This window comes from Crocodylus porosus, unplaced genomic scaffold (genome assembly GCF_001723895.1).
Source record: "Crocodylus porosus isolate Cpor-Errol unplaced genomic scaffold, CroPor_comp1, whole genome shotgun sequence".
Classification (NCBI taxonomy): domain Eukaryota; kingdom Metazoa; phylum Chordata; order Crocodylia; family Crocodylidae; genus Crocodylus; species Crocodylus porosus.
Window position 1 is genome coordinate 73722623 of NW_017728931.1, and position 20660 is coordinate 73743282.

The 20660-nt window shown below is 39.3% G+C and overlaps 1 protein-coding gene across 2 annotated transcripts in view; it reads right to left on the reverse strand.

The window, feature by feature from the left end:
* Positions 1-709: 709 nt before the first annotated feature.
* NAV3 (neuron navigator 3) overlaps positions 710-20660 on the reverse strand; it is a 787742-nt gene continuing 767791 nt past the window's right edge. For both annotated transcript variants that reach the window (XM_019543171.1, XM_019543169.1), the window contains 10 exons: positions 20443-20540; positions 20059-20154; positions 19589-19757; positions 18610-18845; positions 15963-16117; positions 14539-14610; positions 13890-14086; positions 12530-12648; positions 6455-6658; positions 710-3757 (listed from right to left, as the gene is read on the reverse strand). In XM_019543171.1, the coding sequence (XP_019398716.1) occupies positions 3638-3757; positions 6455-6658; positions 12530-12648; positions 13890-14086; positions 14539-14610; positions 15963-16117; positions 18610-18845; positions 19589-19757; positions 20059-20154; positions 20443-20540 (1466 nt within the window). In that variant the 3' untranslated portion in view covers positions 710-3637. The remainder of the gene's footprint in view (positions 3758-6454; positions 6659-12529; positions 12649-13889; positions 14087-14538; positions 14611-15962; positions 16118-18609; positions 18846-19588; positions 19758-20058; positions 20155-20442; positions 20541-20660) is intronic.

Consider the following 20660-nt stretch of genomic DNA (forward strand, 5'->3'; position numbering starts at 1 on the left):
TCACTGTACAGCATGCTGTGGTGACGTAATGATCACATGTGTCTATACGTGGTCCCCAGCTACATCACCATAATGGTGTACTCCCTGGTTATAGTACGCCACTGAAATCTAAATACGCGTTCTGTTGCACACACAGCACAGTAACCACCCGTACTGCACTGCGCTTTAGTACTTCTTAAAGGAAGTTGTAAAGCATGGCGCCGTAGCAACATCACCACATAGTGATGTGTAGATGCACCCTGAGTATTAAAATAAAAAAGGCCTGATCCCCAGCTGATTGGCTTTCAATGCTGATCATTGGCATCAATGAAATCACATTGATTTTACCTGGAAAAAATTGTAAATTTTAAATTATGGTATGGTAGCACCAGTTTTACACTGCTATAATGCCATTTATATCTGTAGTCCTGCAGTGGAATCAATTGGAATGGAGTGAAGAATGTAAGGGTTGAGATTTTCTAATGTTTCTTCTTTTTTTCTCCCTCCCGTCCCCCCCCACAGCCTATCTAGTTAATCCATTATAGAAGCTGTTATTCAAAGGTAACTCAAGGATACTGGAATTAGAATACATACTTTTGCTCCCACTGAGTTTGGTTGTGCTGCATATAAAAATTACATCCTTCAGTTTGTTGTTTTGTTTATATATTTTACCTTTGAAATAGTATCGTATCAATCATTAAGTGTTCCTAATTGCACAGAAATGAGACTGTTTTCAATAAATAATTCCACTTTAATGGCAAAGTAATAATTTAGACAGATACAGTGTGCACACCTGCAAAAAAATATATGCAAGCTGGTTTACAAGCTAGAGGAACAATAAACCAATAGAAAATACATCATCCAGTTAAATCCGATGACACCAATTACTTATTATTAGGGCTTTACAAAGACTACAAAACTTTTCAGATGATTTATTTCACTGTTTCTGTCTATTTACATGATATGTTACATCAAAAATGTACAAAATATAAAATGTATACAGACAAATGCTTCACAAACATTTTAAGTTGTAAACTAGGTGGACTCACTGAGATGTATTGCAGGAAGTTCTGTATATGATAATACTGTGTGTGTTTGTGTGTCAAATATAGCAGGAAAAGATTTGCAAGGTTGCTCAGACCACATACATGCTCTGTTTACTTGCACACCTCACGCATCCATATAACACATGCACATTATGCTGGGAAGGAAGAATGAAGGGAATATTTTTGCCAGAATCTTAACTGCCACAGCGTGGGCTCAATATGGCCAAATGCTGGTCCCAGGCAGGAGAGGCAGAGCCCACTCTTCAGCATCACTCAGTCTCCAGTTGCAGCTTCAGAACTATAGTTCAACTGATCAGTGGCTGTAATAGGGTTAAACCTGCAAGCCAGAAGGAAGTACTTTGTTCCATCCTCCTGGATTAGCAGAGAAGCACAGCTGATGGCAGCCCTACGTGCTTCAACTGTGGTGCAGAAAATCAGCATCCCTACTAAGACATGCATCCCAATATTGAAGGATTGATTTTTTTTTTTTTTTGGTGGGGGGGATTGAGGTGCCTGTGGTATGCAAGTAAATACAGTAATAAAGAGCAGCTGTTGTTTTACTCAGTTGACAGATACATGTGCTCATGGTTCAAACTAGAAACTGATCTAGGTTTGGGGCCTGACCTCAGACAGACTAAATTCAATGTGCATAAAATCAGTTAGTTTGTACTAGGGCAATAGCACCGTGTAGGAACCTCTGTATTCAGTGATGCAGTTAAGTGCCATTGAAAACTGCATTGGTTTCTTTGTTTTACAGCAAATGACCACAGGGTGGCCATGAAGAGTTAATAGCACCAATTACACATCCTGAAGATAACATCCATTTAAGTGTACAAGTACCTGTCTACACAATGCCATAGCCCTTAGATTACATTTGTTTTACATTATTTTAACCAGTTGTCTCTTGTGGCAATAGCATTTCCAATTGCTCTGCACAGTTTTCATGCAATCTGTTTGTAGCCTGCCATGACAGATGCACTTAAAACAGTTTCATTTTTTCCCCAAGAATGTATTGGCTTCAGACACAAATTGAAACGTGCTCACTGTAGCATTGATAGCTCCTGCATAGTCAGAACAACTGTAAATACAGGACAAACACACCAGGTAAGAAGAGCTTTAAGGTTTGCATTCTGTATTTGTTTGCAACATACAGGAAATCTCAGCAAGTGAAACATCTCTTAACATCAACAGGATAAAATACATTTTTTTTGTTTGTTTGCTTTGATTTGTGCAAGGCATTTTGTATTTACAATACCCACCCAGTAGACTGTGCAAAACCAACCCACTTTTACAGTATAAACTCTTCCTCTTCCACAGTGGACTTCACTGCTTCAGTGTTCTTTAATGTTGAATTTCTCATGTACAACAATAGCAATCAAAACAACATGCTAAAACTAGAAAAAGGAGAAAAAAGAAAAAACAAATATTTGTGCTCATGCTGCATCAAGTGCGTCCAGCTCTGCTGGATAAGAATTCGAAACATTTAGCCTTCAAAAAATCCATTCCATAGGGCTGAATGGATTTGAACCAACTTTCTCAGCTTTTCAGGTGGTCATGGAAGTGGGTTTTGGGTTTCTTGTATAATTCTGAGGGTAGGCAGAGTAATCTATTCACAAGATAAAAATACTATATAGCAACTGTTCTTTCTCCTATCCATTTCTTTAAAAAATCATGATATACAGATATGAGGCTACTGTGTTAACTGACATTATCTCGTTAGTAAATGAAAAAAGCAGTGTAACTTACCAATGGTTTAGGAATTAAACCAACTGTAAAACTGTTCTAGAAATCTGTTTTAAGGCAGTGAGACAGCACCATAGGAAATGTTCCTTCTTTCACTGAAAAGGCTCAAACAAATGAAGCCCTAAGAAGCCTTTAGTCAGTGTTGCTTAATAATTGGTATAAAACTGTTGTTAAGGAGTGGGCAAGTGGTTAAAAAAGACCTTTGTGGTAAAAACAACTTTATAAAACCTGTGATTCGTACACTAAAAACTTGATGGAGCGCGTCACTGTGACCATGGCAGTTAGAATTAAATTGGCACTTATCCAGCATATCACAGTAGTGTTTTCTGGTGATTGCACAATACTGTTTGTGCTTACTGAGTTCCTATCATCCTCTTTGCTTTCTTTTGGAATGGGCAGTAGAGTACAACACACACTACTGTAGTCCTGTGACCAGCACCATGTGGCACAACAGAGGTTAGAAGAGGAGCAGAAAACCACATTGCTAATGCAGCACCTTAGAATCAACTAAAGTTAAAAACAAAAAAGTTTGCACTGTAAACTTGTAAAGAGAGAGGGAGAAAACAAAAGATTCCAGTTTGGCTAACACATGTGCAATCTGCTTAACTGCCCTTCATTTAGGGCCCTTTCCAGTTGATTCATGGAGTCTCACTTGGCTCCGCAGATATTGAAATGCCTTGAAATTAAATTAATTCAAGCTTGCCACTTCAATTTTTCTTCCCGACTTTGCAGAGTTAAATCTCCTGCCTACCTATAACACACCGTTCTTGTTCAGCGATCTCGGAGTGCTGCTTTAATACTGGCAGTGGTCTAGTGGAAATAATTTTTTACCATAATCCTCTACAAAGGCTCGTCCCCCCCCACCCCGTCTAGAGAGTTGATTCAAGGGATGAATCCAAAATATCGTCATGGTGGCTGGTGCTATCACTGTCACAGCTTTGTGCACTCGAGTAATTGGCTGCTTCTTGGAGCCTCATTAGCATATTCATCTGAAAAAGAAGTTACAGCAATATTTGTGTAATCACTGTTGCAGTTAATGGTTAAAAATTAAGCTGTCCTGCTATACAGGGCATAGGTACCTAGGATGAAAAAAAAGGTAAACTGATCTCAGGCAGGATGAAATATCAGTGGCTTCTCCTGGCTTCTGCCACTTTTGGTGCTTTCTGTCGTTTACATACATGTATGAGTATCAAGAGCCATAGGGATATAACAGGGCTGTGATAGCTCTGTAATTCAGTGGTATTAAATAGCTGCAGCTGCAATAATGACAGGGCAAGGAAACCATTTTGTAGCTAGACATCTGGGCCTGTATTTGGAGACGGTCAAGCCTCCAATAATTTTGTGGCTGGTGGAGCAGAATACAATAGCAAAGCAACTAAAAACATGACTACATAAACATACACCTTTTGAAAGAGTGGGAGAAGGGTGGGGTGGGCTGAAGCCAGCTGCTTCATACAAGAGCACCATCTGCTGTTCAGGACCTGACCTCAGCAGGAGGAATAGCAACAGAAACAGGAGACCACAGTTCTGAGAAGAGGCAAGGCATCAACATAATTAATTTAGATATTATCAGAGACTAGTACATCTGAAAAAAACCCCTTACAATGGAAGGCCAGCCTCGGAAAATTGCTTGGACGCCTGATGTTTAACTCTAAATAAAAACAATGATGATTGCATCTATCAAGTGTTCTTCACATCAAGGTGTTCAATGTGAATGCAGTTTAAAAGCAATACCTCAACTGAGTGGAACGATAAACTCCTATTGTAACAATAATTATCAGATAGAAATATCAGATAGGAAGGGTGTTTTACTAAAGCAAACTGTTTTTTTCAAATTAGCTTAGAGACCCTTAAATCTTTGCACATGCCTGCACAATTGACTTCTTTCTATAAAAGTTTAAACATAGTATTATGGACACCGTCATGTAGTCTGAAGTCCCTAGTTTAGTGCATCTCTATGGTAATCAGCTTATCTGTCTTCAGAGACCAGTCTAAAATTCTATGTTCTGGAGATCTGACTATGTAGTCAAAATGCACCCTCCTGTTGGTTTAAAAGCAGGTTCAGGAACAAGTGCTGGATCTAGGGGAACTAGAAGATCCAGACAGCAAATACTGGGAGAAGCCTCAACATCTCTTAGTGGGCTGTGATAAAATTGTATAAATATCTGCACACTGCTAAGTGGAAGGGGATGGGGGAGACATAGGTAGGAAGTTCATTCAGGGTACAAAATCCAGAAGTGTGAAATGGCCTATTGTATTTATGGAATGGGAAAGTATGGGTCATGTAAGCTAATTCCCTGTGTTATCTCACCTGCAGGGGCTAAGGATTCATTCCCTCAGCACTGATGTAGTGCAGAGCATTTTCCCAAGAGAAGTACCATGTAGCAGGCTGCCTAGGAAAACTGGGCCAGCTGCAGAAGATGCTTAGCTGGCCACAGGATGTTAAAGGCTCCTAGGGAGAAGAGAGGGAGCTTAGCTAGTACCAGAAGAACCAAGCCAAGGACTTTCCTAGGGTCTGGTAAAAGACCCAGAGCTGCAAGGCTGGAGGCAGCAGTACCAAGAGACCAGGAGAGGGAACTTGCAGACCTGAGGATTCTCCTCAGGCCCCAAGAAGGTGCAGCCAGATTTGTGCTGCTCCCTGAGTGCTACAGTACAGTCTTCCTTCTCTTGCCTGCGTGAGTTTCCTTGCCCCGTCTCATGGTGCTTCTGTCTCCAGCTTTGCAGCCCTGGGGTTTTGCCAGACTCAGGGACAGTTCTTGGTTCAGTTCTGCCACCACAAGCCAAACACTTTCTCAGTCTCTACCCCCTACTCCTCTCCATAGGAGCCTTTCACTTCTTATGGCCAGCTAAGCATCCTCTGCAGCTGATCCAGTTCTGCTAGGCAGCCTGCAATCACTCCTGACTACCTGCAGCTGGCTGTAGGCCTCACAAGCCTGCAGACTCCTCTAGCCCACAGAAAGCAGTCTGCTGCAAGCCTCTGCCAGCTAGCCTACCACTTACCCTTTCTCTTTAGGGCTTCCCCCCTTTCTCAGGATATTGTCCTTACTTAGTTGTGGTCAGGGTATCTATACCCACACATTATGAATTAATGTAAGGACAGACTACAGAGTGAAATGTATAAAAGAATATCACTATAACACGAAGGATTTAAGATTCCATTATCACAGTAGGTAAAAGCAAACTAGAACATCTTTGGGTATATTTAAATACAAAAATACACTACATTTATGGTAATTACCTGTGTTTTCCTTTCACATCTTCAACAAATTTGTTTCTTATACAGTAAGTATGACACCACAATAAGTTGTCATGAGATGTTCTTGGAAATGGGAAGGACACTGAATTGCCTGTCTTACTATGACTGTCAGTGGGATATTAGGCAAGTCACTTAATCTTTATTTCTCAGTTTTCCTGCTGTAAAAGTTGAGGCGCTGTTGAGAATAACTGATAAAAGTGTATAAGGTGTTCTGATGTTATAATGGTGTATCCTTAGATTCATAGATTGTGAAGCTGGAAGGGACCTTGAGAGATCATCGGGTCCAGCCCCAAATTTATAAATAATAATTACTTTTTAATAATGCTAAGCAGACAAGTTATGCTGTTATTTCCTTAACTTCTGCATTGCTAGGATCAAACACATTATAAAGCCCTTCCTTCTCCCCACAACTCAAAAGCTTCATTCTTACCAAGGGATCCCCTTCTGTGTCACTTTGTGGAATGTGCTTTGACGTTGTTCCTTCTTTTGCAGATGCATAACCTTCATAACCCACATCCTCTGGCCTTAACTGAAGTAAAGATGGCCAGTCATGCTGAAGAGATGCAGAACTCCAAGGGTAAGTATCTGCTACCCACTTCGAAGGATCCTCCCATGGTGCTCTTTTACCATACATCTAAGTTATGGGCAGAATTAATATATTTATTCAGTCTGCAGTTTCCCATATATTGCTCTTCATAATACTAGAAAAAAAATCAAATGTATCTAAACATTTTTACAGCAGGGACTACATAACGGTTGGGCCAACATTTCAGAAGGGCTCATCAGCCACAGATGTATCCAATCATTCAAAAGAATTTACTTCCATTTAGGCACCTAAATAAAGTGATTATATTTTCAGAATGCTCCACACTTAACAGCCCCCCTTGAGAGCTAGAGGAAACTTCAAAAGAGATTTGCTAAGATGTGAAGTGGAGCATTTGGAAAAAGGGAGAGAAGTTTTAAAATAACTTTTTTCAAGGTATTTTGAAAGTAATGAAAACCTATTTTAAATGACCTCTTTTTCAAACAATGAGTAACCAGGGCTCCATGAAGAATAGAAAGAAAGAAGATCCAGTTATACAGCGCTTAGGGGAGCTGTATCAAGGCTTTCTAATGCTGAACAAGGTGTACTTCTAATAGGTTAAGAGAAGAAGATCACTTAAAGCTAAATCTACAATGGGAAATTTGCTTAGCTTTGCCAAGGCTCTTCTTAAATTCCCTGTTGGATACCAGATTTCATAATCCCCCATGTAAAGTACCCAGACTCCTTATGGAATATGTGGGGAGTGTTGGGCACTTGAGAACAGTGGTCACAGAGGCCAACAGGCTGCGTGGGGAAGCGACCAAGCTAAAAACTGCCAAGGGAATGCCTCTCAGAAAATTAGACACCTAAGTCCAGGCTGGAGACAAACATGTCCCTCCGGGTAGGATTCGCAGCCATTAACTGTTTTCAGAATTAGTGCCCAAGTCAGGCCAGTTCTTTTTTTCACAAGGAAGCCCTTCTCCCCCCACACCATGCCACACCACAGGTTGTGTGCGTGTGTGTGGATGTGTACCCTGTATACCTAAAAGTACAAGCCCCTTCAATCTGAAGCAAAGACTGGAACCTAGGGCTCAGGTGAATACAGCAGTTGCCAGATGGTAGAGTCACTCTCACTAACCCTCTGCCCCAATTAATATTGAATTATTTAATAAAAAGTGAAACAGATTCAGTAGGCAGTCTCCTGATAGCTGGAGGTCTGGGTTCAAATCCCTGCTCCAAATCAGGTCAAGGAGGGACCTGAATCTGATTCTTGCATGTCCTATAGACTACTGAATAAAAACAGTAACAACATCCTCCTAGCCCAATTCTGTGAACAGTTAGATAGGTAGAGAAACACCTCATTTAATACAGAACAGAATTTAGGTGCTGAGCAGTATCAAAACTTGGCAGGTTGTACATGCCTAGTGGAAGAAATTTAGGTATCTAGGGATGCATCTACATGAGATGTTTACTGCAGTTGCCTAATTATCTCTGTAGTAAATGTCTCAGCATCTACACATGCAGCCCTACTAGGCTGCAGGAAACTCATCAACTCCACAGCAGGACAGCACTTGTAATTTCAAGTACTATCCTGCTGTGGAGCTTTTTCATGTGTAGCAATGCACGTGTACACGCTGATAGGGCTGGCTAGCGCTTCAGGGTGCTGGCTAGCTAGCTCTGCACTGAAGCACCCTTATGCCCCAGCCAGTCCCTCCAGAGCATGTTGAGCTAGGTCAGAGCAGCCTTGGGCTGGCAGACTGACCCAGGGGCCCCCTTCCAGCTGGGGATGCTCTGACAACAAAACATGCGGTGGTCCTAGGCATACGTGTAAATGCGGTGCCCAGAAACAATAAATTCTGGCACCATATATGCCAGAGTTTATTGTGTCACATTAATATGCACATGTAGATGTACCCTAGGGAACTTAGCTGCCTCCAGATTTAGATAGCAGGGTTCTGAAGATCTAAATTTTGGAGTTCGAAATCTAGTCTGATGGACTGGCACCTACAGCCCTTTGTGAATCTAGCTTCTTTTATATTCAGATTGCTCAGAGACTCCTAGAGAGATTCTGATACTCTTGAGTCTTTCAGAGTCAGCTTTCCTAAACTCATTATGCTTCAGATAAGAACTTCTGGAAGGGAAAATAAAACGTTAACCAAGGAAGTCAGAAGGAGTTTTGTGTCTTTCTGTTAATATGGTTATGGTTTTTAAGCACTTTAAAATATCAAAGAATTAGAATGGTTTCTGAAAAACCAGCATTTTCTTCTGCAGTTTTCATTAAAAGGAAGGCCCTAGCCCTTATATCTAGGAAATGATGGACCCAAATATGGCACAGATAATTTCTAGGTTTTTGTACCAGGCTAATGAGAACTATTTTAATATTATCAAGGTGCTCAGGAAAGAAACAAAAGAATCAAGGCTGATGACTCATTTTAATACCTTAAGCAGACAATGTATGATTTATGGGTGGTGCAAAGGAGAACACTACTGCTTTCTCTTATCCCTCTGAACCCTGGTTTAATAGCACCACTAATCTCAGAATGAGCATACCTGTACCTATTTGGCATATTATTGTAGAAGGCACAGGCACTATTTGATTGCAAGTAAAATAAGCAGTTTTTGGAAAGTGAGATGCTTCAAGACAATGGGCCTCTAAAGACTGTCTCAGCATCATATCTTTGGCTAGTTCATAACAACTTGTATTCTACCAAGGAAATGACTGCTCGAGTGTCAGCTGTATCAGTAGATGTTTGGCAAGAATTACTTTTCCATGACATGTCTCTCCATAGAATGCAAAATTACAGTACACAAACAGAGAGCAAACAAAAAGGGGTTAAATAGAAAAAGGTTTAAAAAAAAAAAAAAAAAAGGATCAGCTGACAACCAGAAATAATTTCAGGCTGCAAGATTGTTTCAGACATGTGCAGTTTGTGCAGTACCGGTTTATCTACAAGCAAAAGCCTAAAGCAGAGTTGGCTAACTTGAGGCAAGTGTGCCACTAGCAGCACAGGCAGCATCTGTGTGGCATACAGCAGATCAGGGAAAAGCCAGGCCACACAACAGCAGATAGGACAGAAAGCAGAACAGCAAAAAGACACAAGAAGTGCCATACTGATTCAGATCAATGAGCCCAATATCCTCTCCCTGACAGTGGTAGGAGCGCATGTCTTAAGAGGGAGAGCACTGAACTGGATATACCTGGGATCTATCCCCTATTTATTACTTGCCTAGGAATCCACCATTATTGGTTTAGAGATGCTAGAAGAAACGTCTCCAGCCATTCATTCAATAGCTATGAATAGATCTATCACCCATAAATCAGTTTAGTCTCTTTTTGAACGTGGCTATGCTATCTGCCTCTACTGCCTCCTGTGGCAATGAATTCACAAGTTAACTATACATTGTGTAAAAAGAGTGCTCTCTGCTATAAGTTTTAAACCTGCCTCCTACTAATTTCAGTGGATGCCCCCTAATTCTAGTATTCTGGGATTTTGAATAACAGTTCCCTGCTTACTTGGTCCACACCCTTCAAAATTGTATAGATCTCCATCATATCTGTCCTTAGCCATCTCCTTTCCAAACTGAAGGGTTCTAGCTTTTTTAGTATCTCCTGCTATGGCAAGGAGATATGGCTTTAGGCCCCTGATCATTTTGGTTGCCCTTCTTTATATCTTTTCCACTTCTTCTACATTCTTCTTGAAATACAGAGACCAGAACTGTACACAGTATTTAGATTGTGGATGCATCATGGATTTGTATAATGGCATAATAATGTTCTCCATTTTGTATTCAATTCCCCTTGTAATAATGCTCATCATTTTATTAGCTTTTTTGGCCACCGCTGCACATTGAGCTGATATTTTTAGAGAACTATCTATAATGACTCTAAGGTCTCCTTCCTGAGTTGTAACAGTTTTTCAGAACCCAACACTGTGTACTTATAGTTGAAGTTATTTTTCTCCATGAGCATTACCTTGTACTTTTGTTGACATTGAAGTTCATTTACATTTATTTTGCCCACTCATTCAGCTTGGTGAGATCTTTCTGCAGCTGCTCTCCATCAGCTTGGGACTTGACTACCCCGAATAATTTGGTATCGTCTGCAAACTTGGAGACGTCAGCATGCAATTCCCATTTCCAGGTCAATGATGAAAATGTTGAACAAAACTGAACCTAGCACAGATCTCAATCTGAACCTCCCTCCATCCTGACATGTAAACATTAAGCCCTGCCCTTTGCTTCCTATCTTTTAGTCAGCTCTCAATCCACAAAATAACCTTCCCTCCAATCCCATGGCAACTTGGTTTTTTTTAAAGACTTTGATGAGGGACCCTGTCAAAAACTTTTTGAAAGTCCAAATATACTATATCAAGTGGATCCCCCATTTCCATGTGCTTGTTAACACCTTCAAATAACTCCAGCAGATGGTGAGGAAAGATTTCTCTTTACAAAAACCATGTTGACTTTTCCCCAGCAGATCATATTTGTCCTTGTGAGTGCTCTCTTTTTTAATAATAGATACTAATAACTTGCCAGAGATGGAAGTGAGATTGACTGGTCTGTAGTTCCCAGAATCACCTCTACAGTCCTTTTGGAAAATGGGTGTTATGATGGCAACCTAACAGTCCTCTAGCACAGATGTCATTTGTAATTATAGGTTACATACTATTGCCAAGAACTCTACAATTTCACCTCTGAGTTCTTTCAAAACTCTTGGGTGAATGTGATATAGTCCTGATGACTTATTAGTATTTAATTTATCAACCTGTTCCAAAACTTCTTCTGTTGTCACTTTAATGTGATCCAACTCCTTAGACTTATCTTCTAGGAAGGACTGATCCTGCATGGGAATTTCCTCCGTATATTCTGTGGTAAAAACTGATGCTAAGAATGAATTCAGTTTCTCTGCTATGGCTTTTATCATCCCTGAGTGCATCTTTTAAACAGGAAGGGAGCACAGGGCAGGAAGCAAAAAGCAGAGCAGCAGATCATTCAGGGGCAAGGAATTGGGGTGGCACTCTGGAAAGGTGAGCAGCTAATTGGTGGCATGCTTGCCAAAAAGGATGCCCCCCATTGCTAATGTGTGGTGGCAGACAGAGAAGAAACCAGCACTTTGTGTGGTAAGTGTAAGAGAATGAATCTCAGTGGATGAGATTAATTCAGCATAAGGTACTCAAATGCTGCAAACACCCAGTGCTAGAAGATCTGTATGGACTTCAGGTAAGGGAATAGTGCTATTACAGGCATTGTGGAAAAGCAATATAGTAATACAGGAGAAGAAGAGGGCAAGAAGGAAAGTTAAGATCACAGGAAAAAAATCAAAGGGAAACAAGGAAATCAGAGACCAGAGGGACTAATAAATACATCACAGCAGAAAAGCAGAGAGGACACAAGTAAAAACAAAAAAGGGGGCAAACCTTTACATACAACTTGGCTATAGTCTGCTATTGCCTTAATCCAACTGAAGAAAACCAATGGAAAATTCTCCCTGCACAAAAGAACTGCTTCCTGTATCGTATCATCTGCCCTCCATGCTCCAGGCGCACATGGGAGGAGAAGATCATATTCAGTGTAAAGTGTGTGTAGGGTGGAATTAGTTGCCTGTTTCTGCACTGCTGAAGAATTCTTAAGGGAGCGTTACATCACAGTGTTATAAGCCATTGCAAAAGAGGCACTGGCTGCCCACAGAGTGCCAGGACTGGTTTCCTGCTCCCTTTGCCTAATTTCATCCAAGTGATAAAATGAACCTATGTGACCTATGACAAACATTTGGTATCTCGTGGAAATCCAAAGCATGAAATGAGAAATAGCAAGGCAAAATGGGTTCAAGACTTGATTTCAATCAGTTTTTTTTTCCTCATTGTTGGAAATGTTATAGCACTCATGCACATTACTGAAATGCATCTTGGAAAGAGGCTACAATAAAACTAAAAAATATGGCCTTTTGGAAGCAAGTAGTTGTCAGTTAATCTGTTTACATACCTGGAGACCCTCTCTTACAGCCTCCAAAAGATATGGTACCAAGGAATAATTCCAGAGGTCTGTGAACCATACTCTGGATCCATCAACATCCATAGGACAGGGAAGGAAAAGACGAGGACCTGGAAAGCAAATTTTTTTTAATTTATTTAAACTTGATTTAAAAACAAAAATTAATAGTATTCAAATTAAGGAAAGAGTAATTCTGGTGAAATCCTGAACTAAGAATAATTATAATGCAATTAGCTTGAAGATACAGCAGCAGAGCTGTTAAGGTATCTGTTTATGGCTTCAGAAGTATGAATTCAAGCTCTTTCTAAAGTCATGCCAAAGGCAGCCCACAGCTGACTTAGTTGTAACTGGTCCCCTGGTCCTGTGGACTGAGGAGTCAAAAGTGACCAGATAAAATGCTGACCATATCATTACCTTTTGTGTCACTGGCTACAGAAACTGGCATGCCTTAGCCACACTCCCCTAAAGGCTGTTAGGCTTGGGAGGATGTTTGATGTGATATTTATGGGCAAGCATTTTTCTGAATTTAATTCCTATTAAGAAATTAAAAAGTGTAGTTTGCCCTCCCCCACAATTCCAAGGTCTTGTTTGTACTTAAAAGTTGTACTAGCATAACTAATATCAATGAAGTGTAATTTCCCCCCCCCCTTTATTTTCCTGCCAACGTAGCTAATGCATTAAAAGTCTTAAGACAGATGTTGGCATACAGATAAGAATGTGCTTATTTCAGTATATCTTTTTTTTTGGCTCCACTGAGCCAGCATAACTGTATCTATTCAAGGTGTTTCTAATGCTTTAACTATGTTGCATAGTTAAAGAAGCAAACTTCTAACTTCAGAAAGAGCACTATCATGGTAATTCTTTGTATGTATAACCTTTTAATAGCAACTGTAGTATGGTAACCAAGAAAAAAAATCTCAGGAGAACAAATTTTCTTGTAGGATTTCAGAATGTGTTTCGGTGAAGGTAACAATGTTGCAAGGTACATTTCTCAAGAAAAAGAAGAAAACGTTTTGATGTTTTCAGTGTCGGCTTAAACCATGATAGGCAAGGTTCTCTAGGTAAATCCAATATATTTTATTAGTTCATCTAAAATGGTTGGAAAAATTCTTCTTTGCAAGCTTTTGGGTACAAACACGCTTCATCAGGCTGAGGAATTATCTTTAGTTGGTCTAATAAAAGCTTTTGGATTTACCCAAAAAACCTTGCCTGCCCATGCCCTTAGACCAACACAGCTTAAACCATAAATTTTTAAAAGGTGAATATGACATTTTATAAGAGGTTCCATTTTTATCCTTACTTCAGGGTTTATTGAGAAAAGGATAGCATTAGTTGTATTACATGGACTCACCAATGGTCACATCTGAAGAACTGTGCGTTTCTAAAAAGCTGTTGAGATGATGCCATGTCTTAGGGATCCAGTCAATGATTTTGATGAGGTCATTATTGCGCATGTTCTTTTCTATTTCTGTCTCAATCAGTTTCCTTCTCAAATACCTGCCCAGGAAACCTTTTACAGGTTCTGTATGATTAGCACACAGCACCCATCTGTACATAAGAAATATAAATATTAAATAATCAAAAGATTAACAAATATTGTTTTTCCCATTAAAACAACAAGGCAAGGACCTCACTGTTTAAAGTTAGTACTCTGCAAAAAGAAGTTAATTAAAAGGATAAGTGACAACGGTTTAGTCAATCTTTCTTTATTGCCCAGTGCTACTTCAGGCAGCACAATAATGATCTCAAGGACTCAGCTTTCTAAAGGGTAAGCTGTGGAAAGCTATCAGATAGCTGATGTTGGTGAAAAGGTATTTTACATCTTTTGGTGAAAGGAAACAGTTTCCACTGGTACCTGTCAGTAAGGGAAACAGATAGGGTAGACAACTCTAGCAGGTGATAACATTTAAAACAAGTGTTTGTGGAAAAGCTGGAATGAAGAGGACATATGGGAGGCCTGCAAAGCAAAAATAGATAAATTACGGATAAAGTGTATTTACCTGAAATTATGATGCAATTCTAGATTTGGTGAGGAAGAAACCCCCTGGTTCATAGTTCCAATAATATAAGGACTGAAAAGAGAAGAAATAATGGTGTTAGCAGAAGACTTCACTGCAAGAGAATCTACCTGGATGGCTGTCCACAGAATAATCTTTAATTTTTTTATCCTGCATAAAGCCGTCTTTGAGAAATGGGGGTGCTTGTCTCATTTGGTGTCAACTTTTTTAAAAAATCTGCTGCTATTTTTATGCATTTTTGGAGGGGTTCCCTTTTCACCCATTTATGAGCTGAAAAATAAATAATGCAAAGCAGTCCTCATATACCTTATTATTTGTGCTATACTTAGAGCTTCAATTCTAGCAGTCAATGTCTTTCATGAGCAGTAAGTTACAATACATTAGGAATTTTATGACAGGAATTCCCTATAACTGGCACTTTTACAATAGAAATATCCTAATTAACAATAGCCAATATCTGTGTTCAAATGACTTCATAATTTGTATGCTGCCCTGACCATGAAAACCAGCCAGTCAACCACATACTACTGTATCTAAAGAATATTTCACACTTTTTTTTTTTTTACATATAGTTAAATATCTGGCTCACTGCAGAGCTGATATAAATGACAAATTTATCACTGATACCTGCTATATAATCATTGCTGTTCCATGTGTACACATTGTACTCAGGAAAATACTCCCCCATAAAGGCTGGTATTACCCTCCCATAACCTTTGTGACACACTAGAGCTAGCAAACCCTGTATTTCTTGATACAGATGTATTAGAACAGAGCAGGGGATTAAGACCCCAGTTCAGTAAAGCACTTAATTTTAATGATATACCTAAATCTCAATTAAATCAATGGAGGTTATATGCACAAATGAAGCATACTTAAGTACTTGACTGAATAAGGATGGAATTATTCATGTACTTAAAATTTGCAGCCCTCTTGGAAAATGGGTGTTATACTGTTATAAATCAATCTAGACATAAATAGCACTTTTACACATGCAAACGCCGCAGTGCCGGGTGCTTCGAAAAGCACCTGGTGCTGCAATGCTTGCAGTTGTATAAGCAGCAAAATGCACATCAGCACTGAGAAAATGAACGTGGTGCACTTTTGAACTAAAACACATTGGAAGTGCTTTAATTGAAAAATGTGCTGCCGCCATTTTCTGTGTGTTGACACACATTTCACCGCTTATACAACTGCACATGTTGCAGCGCAGTTTGCCTTAGCTCACGTGCAGAGCAGACTCACTCCAAAGCAGTGGATCTCTGGCGCATCATGAGATAAAAAAGCATGTCTATAAATGCTCAAAGAATTCAAGGTTATCTGTAGGATATGTTATCATACAAAACAGTACATCTTTTAATTGTTTAAACGTAAGTGAGAAGGGTGGGCAAAGAGCTATTACCTACCATTTATTGTATTTACAATTGAGGAAACCATTGAAGATGTCACTCAATGAACCTATATGGTGGAGGTTGTCAAGAATTATTACTACAGGGAGGTCAGCACCACTGTTGTCAGCACTGCACTGCTCAGCCAGGTTAGCTAGATATTGTCGTAGATCCTTAAACAAAATTGGAGGAAAAAAGAAAAACAGAAGAATGAAATGGAGGCATTTGTAAGGAGACAGGCTGTTACAGGCACAAAGTAAAGTTTAGAGATTTCTTCTAGTGTTTATATCTCAGCTTAGTCTCCATGCCTGAAAAGACCTGCTTGTTAGATAGGCAATGGATACTTTCCTCAGGAATACAGACTGTATTCTGTTTCCAATGGGCTGAGCATTCAGTTCCCCTTACTGAGCACTTGCTTAACCCCTTTGATGATTCTTTTGATAAAGTGTATTGGCTCCGTTTAATTTCTCTATGTCAACCAGCTACCTGGCTGCCCTTGAGAGGGTTGGAGATTTTGGGGTAAAGAACACGTCTTACAATCCCAACAAAATTGGTACAACCCCCCTAAGAATTTAGTGTTGCCAAGTCTCATAGCTAATTACTAGTTTTTGCTTTGTCTTTGTGTTCTGTCTACAGTACTGCATGTGACATAACAGCAAGAGCATATATAAATTTACACTGTATTAGAATAGGGATTTTCCATTTCCTGCATGTTACAGACTTTGCCCTAGTGATTTCAGTGAGTCACCATCTAACCTTCAAACAAGAAAAAAGGATGAAAGAAGTACATATATATTGGTAGGCTTTGTGGCATTTTGATCAGCAATATCACTGTCATTACAGTAGAATAATTCCTGGAACAGTAGGAGCAAAATCATATATATTTTTAGAGTAGAAAAATATTATTTGTTGTTTTCAGAAAGATTTTGTTTGGGTGTATAAATATGTTGGGCTTCCTCCGACCAGGTGCGTCAGTAGGAAAATCATGTTTCTTCCAAGTAGAGTTCTGTAGAACCATCTGTAGTATTTAAGCACATTTGGAAATGTTTGTTTTTCTCTTTTTAACTACAAAATCACAAGTTCCTCTGGTCAAATGAATTTAAGATGGCACAAGGCACAGAAGTGCACACAATTTTCTAGGGAGCTGGTAAAGCTAGGTTCTTGTCAGATAATTACTATAATTATGATAAATTTGACCACTTTCCTGCCAGATGAAATGACAACACAAATCTCTATATAAACAGGTGTTTTTATAACAGGTGGAATAGGGCTCCATTTGACTCTATAGTCTTGGGCTAGGGACAGAAGTTGCACATAAACCATTTTAAGTGATCAGAAACTGGTTTAAACCTGTAACAGAACAAATGTTCACTGTACATAAACCAGTTTCAAAATGGCTGAAACTTGCTTAAGATAAACCTGGTTGAATGTTGCATCAGACTTAACTGATTTGGGTCAAACCAATTTATAAAACCTCTGTACCAGACCCCTTCCTAGTTCAAGTTAAATCATAGTTCCCCAGCATCCCCGCATGCTTTCCAGCCCTGGGCTGCGCTGTCTGCCCCCCACACACCCTGAGGCAAACACTGGCTGGGGTCTGGGACCAGGGAAGAAGATTAAAATTCCCTTCTCCCAAGTACAGAGCTGGCATGCCCTGCTAAAAATGTCCTGCTAGCTGAAGTGATTAGCAACCCTGCAGAATCTGCTGCTGTAATCCCAGAGACCTGGGGTGTAAGTGTAAGGAAGAGTAAGTGAACACACAGCCCATGCTCTAGTGCCCCCCTGGCTTCTGGCCTGAGCCATACAGGTATGTGAATTATCTGAATTAAAACTGAGTGTCTGTCCAGTTGTTTCTCAGTTTAATCTCTGCAGTTTAGACTAACCTGCAAAGACTGAATCGATTCAGCCTCGGGCATTTTGACTGTCTGAACTTAGCCCCAGTGTCTTCTCTTCTAAACCTATGCTAACAGTGCTGATAAGCTAAGAGCATTGTAGACAAAGACATGGATTGTCTGACTGATGATTTATTGGGGTACTAAATAACTTTGTATCTACTTTAACAGGTTAACAGGTGTATTTTATGATTTCTAGAGGATCTGGCAAGCCTGTGAATTTATTGACAATCTGTGTTATTCAGTCTGAGAAGTTTCTGAAGCACTGACTAAATATTGCATCGTTAGTATCTCTACTGTAATACTCTGGAGAGGTCAGTGGCAAGTAGTACTTATATAGTGCTGATCAAGGTGTCAGGTTCTGGTTCACTGCCCTAACCACCAGACTTCTACTATTTTGGGGTTACCATTTCCATTACTGAAATGTAAGTCTAACTAATGCTACTGTACATCCAAATTCATCTGACAGAGAAATTACTGGAACACTAATGACTGAGAGTTAAGATGGTATGTTATTTATCGGCTCCTTCATCAGCTTTTTAATTGAAGCACCAAGCACCTAAATTCATCTTTTGCACATATAATATTATAATAAACTATTATACCATTATAATTAACTAACTAAGATTACAGAGAGGAGTTTGCATGTTTCATTGCAATTAAAAGTTCAGTCTCTACATAAAATATAGGAAATATAATTGTAAATTAATAGGAACAACTCTTGGCCACCATGGCATGGCTAGCAACGATTGTCATTTTTAATTGTAACTTACTTTACTTGATTTGTGATCAACATTAAATGTAGCAATTGCATCCTCAGGTTTTTTTCTGCCAGATTTAGTTATTACGTATTCAGCGAGTCTGTTTGCTAAATAGGTCTTCCCTGTGCCACTGGGTCCCGACAAAATGATTCTGCGATGCTCCATCAGTAAATTAAAGTACCGCTGGGTAATTGGTTTAGGAATAAGTGTATCAAACACAAAACTATCCAAACTGTTTTCTTCTACTCCTGGGAATAAAAGAAGAGGAGAAAATAGCTTGTTTCCACCCCCACAAAAGTGACATCTAAGGTACTCAGAGGTTCAGCACTGACATCCATAACATGATGAGAGCAGGTAAACACTTTTATTGAATATAAACCCTGCTGCAGGGTTTCGCTACCTCTAGAAGTGCACAGCTTCTTCCAGTAGGCCAAAAAGATTAAACAGTGGCAGCAGCAGAATGACAGAATGGGTGGGAGTAATAAAATCAAAGTAAATATGAAGAGAAGTCTCAGTGAGGCAGAGATTTGTGCTTCAAACATTTCAAGCATTCAAGATGATAAGGTCAAAGTAGCACAAGAAAGGGTTACCAGGATGTAGCTATCACATCCAAATATGCAAAGTCCTTTGGAAGGCCCCCAGAACAGAAAAACCAACAGCTATTTGAAATATTTGTTGTGGGGATGAATGACTTAGAACCATTTCTGAATGGAATCCTTGAATTTTGTCACTTTTTGGATTTGTCCTTTGCTGCAATTTTAGAGCCAGTAAAAGAACAACCACACTATCCATATCACTGTTTAATATATATTAATTTCATTTCAGCAGTATCATAAGCTCTCATTGTGCTAGACACTACACATACACACAAACAGCACCAAAGACTGGGGACAGAATTTAGAAAGTTCATATATAAAAGATAAAATTAAGAGCATGAGGGAATAGAGTTAAGAGAAAAAACATTTCTGAAAGAATCCTGCTGTGGTTTTACCTTTTAGATTCACACTGATGATGTTATTATCTCCAACCAGATATCCACAAGGCAGCAGTTCTGGCACTTCTAGGCTATGGGCTCTAATTATATCCCCTATACAGTAGCTAGCAATACAGTCAGAGCTTAAACCCAGGCTAGTAGATGGATCCACTCGGAAAATGTATTCCTAAAATTACATGTACACACAAGATAAAAGCACACAGGGTCAATTTCATGTCAGACAGCTCATTAAAACACACACTTTAGCCTAGGTGCATAGGGATGTCCCATTACAAGACTCAGTTACGAAGCATACATATATTAGAAAAAAAGAGCAAAAACATTAAAAAGAAAGTTAATGAGCATCTTAAGCTGCATGACCAAAAAAATAAAAACCAGCAAGTCAGAACTAAGCAGGCAGAGAAAATGGTATACGAGCAAGATTAAAAAAAGGATTGAAAAAATCAAATGCATTTTAAATGCCTCACCTTAAGGAGACGTCTAATTACACCATCTAAAATGTCCCATTTGGTTTTCCCACTAACCCCAATGGAGCCTATCAAATATGCCTGCATCTTCTGATCCTGCAAGGGAAAGAGAGCAATTTCACAAACTATGCTAAGATAAGTGGCTAACATGCACCTTTTCTATTTTCCAATTTTTAAAAAGGTTATCTAAAATTACAATACTGTAACTTATTCATAGTTTATATATCAAAAACAGGTTTAACTTAAAGACAATTATTCTGATTTTACTTTTAAAATATCAAAGGTTGAAAACTTCTTATAAAATTTCAACTCATACATTTTTAAACTGTAGCAGTGGCATTCACAAGAGCCTATAATTCTAGGATTTCGGGAAAATGAACCTACCTTCGCTCGACCATAGCCCTTGTTTATGGTGACTAAAATTTTCACACTGTGGCCTTCTTTATGGAGGCCCCCATCTGCAATATCCTCCAGTAAAATATCTGCAACACATGAAGTGAACACATTTTACAGAATGTGATAAACCTGACAAGTGATATCAGCTTTGTTCTGCTTGTCATTTAAACGTTTATTCCAAGTTGGGTGCTTTTTATTTTTAATAA